This window comes from Panthera uncia, chromosome D4, assembly GCF_023721935.1.
Source record: "Panthera uncia isolate 11264 chromosome D4, Puncia_PCG_1.0, whole genome shotgun sequence".
In the NCBI taxonomy this organism is placed as follows: Eukaryota; Metazoa; Chordata; class Mammalia; order Carnivora; family Felidae; genus Panthera; species Panthera uncia.
In genome coordinates this window covers 64,049,321-64,050,310 of record NC_064807.1, presented here as the reverse complement: position 1 = coordinate 64,050,310, position 990 = coordinate 64,049,321, and the positions used below count along the sequence as shown (strand labels likewise).

General features: G+C 38.7%; 1 protein-coding gene across 1 annotated transcript in view; it reads left to right on the top strand.

The window, feature by feature from the left end:
- LOC125926368 (olfactory receptor 13C4-like) overlaps positions 1-600 on the top strand; it is a 12,014-nt gene extending 11,414 nt beyond the window's left edge. The window contains 1 exon segment of the mRNA XM_049635740.1: positions 1-600. This exon segment is cut by the window's left edge and continues 10 nt beyond it. Coding sequence (XP_049491697.1) covers positions 1-600 — 600 coding nt within the window.
- The last annotated feature ends 390 nt before the right edge of the window (positions 601-990 follow it).

The following is a 990-nucleotide window of genomic DNA, read 5'->3' as shown; positions in this document are numbered from 1 at the left end:
TTTGATCGCTATGTAGCCATCTGTAACCCTCTGAGATACCCCATCATCATGAGCAAGGTGGTGTATGTACGGATGGCTTCTGTGTCATGGCTCTCTGGTGGAATCAACTCAATTGTGCAAACATCTCTTGCCATGCAGTTGCCTTTCTGTGGGAATAATATTATCAATCATTTCTTATGTGAGATATTAGCTGTCCTCAAGCTAGCTTGTGCTGATATAACCCTCAATTATGTTACCCTAGCAGTTTCAAATATGGCATTCCTGGTTCTTCCACTGATAGTCATTTTTTTCTCCTATATGTTCATCCTTTACACCATCTTGAGAATGAACTCAGCCACAGGGAGACGCAAAGCCTTTTCCACCTGTTCAGCACATCTGACTGTGGTGATCATATTTTATGGTACCATCTTCTTCATGTATGCCAAGCCCAAGTCTCAAGACCACCTTCGGAATGACAATTTGCAAGCTACAGAGGGGCTTATTTCCATGTTTTATGGGGTAGTGACCCCCATGCTAAATCCTATAATCTATAGCTTGAGAAATAAAGATGTAAAAGCTGCTGTGAAATATTTGCTGAATTGGAAAACTGTTAACCAATAAAACCAAAGGGAAATGTGAGTCTTTAGTGTATAAAGAATAGAAATGGCATCTTTGGGCAACCATTGAGCACCTTCTTTGGGAAAGCAAGTTTATATAAAGAGAGATTTTTATTCTTTGTCTTCACCGGCCAAGTTTAGCTATGATTACTAAGAATAATAGTCTGACGTAAACTCAGGTTGTAACAGGGTCTGATTCGTGTTTCACAAAGACCATGAATTCCATTAGAATCTCATCCATGGTCATATCCGAAATTAGTATTTCTGGTGTCATGTGTGGCAATACAGTGAAAAACATCACACATAAGCTTTGGAAATAGAGAAGCGGGAGTATAAATTCTACCCTATCACAAAGTGCCTAAATTAATATTGGGAAAGTTATTTATTCTTTCTA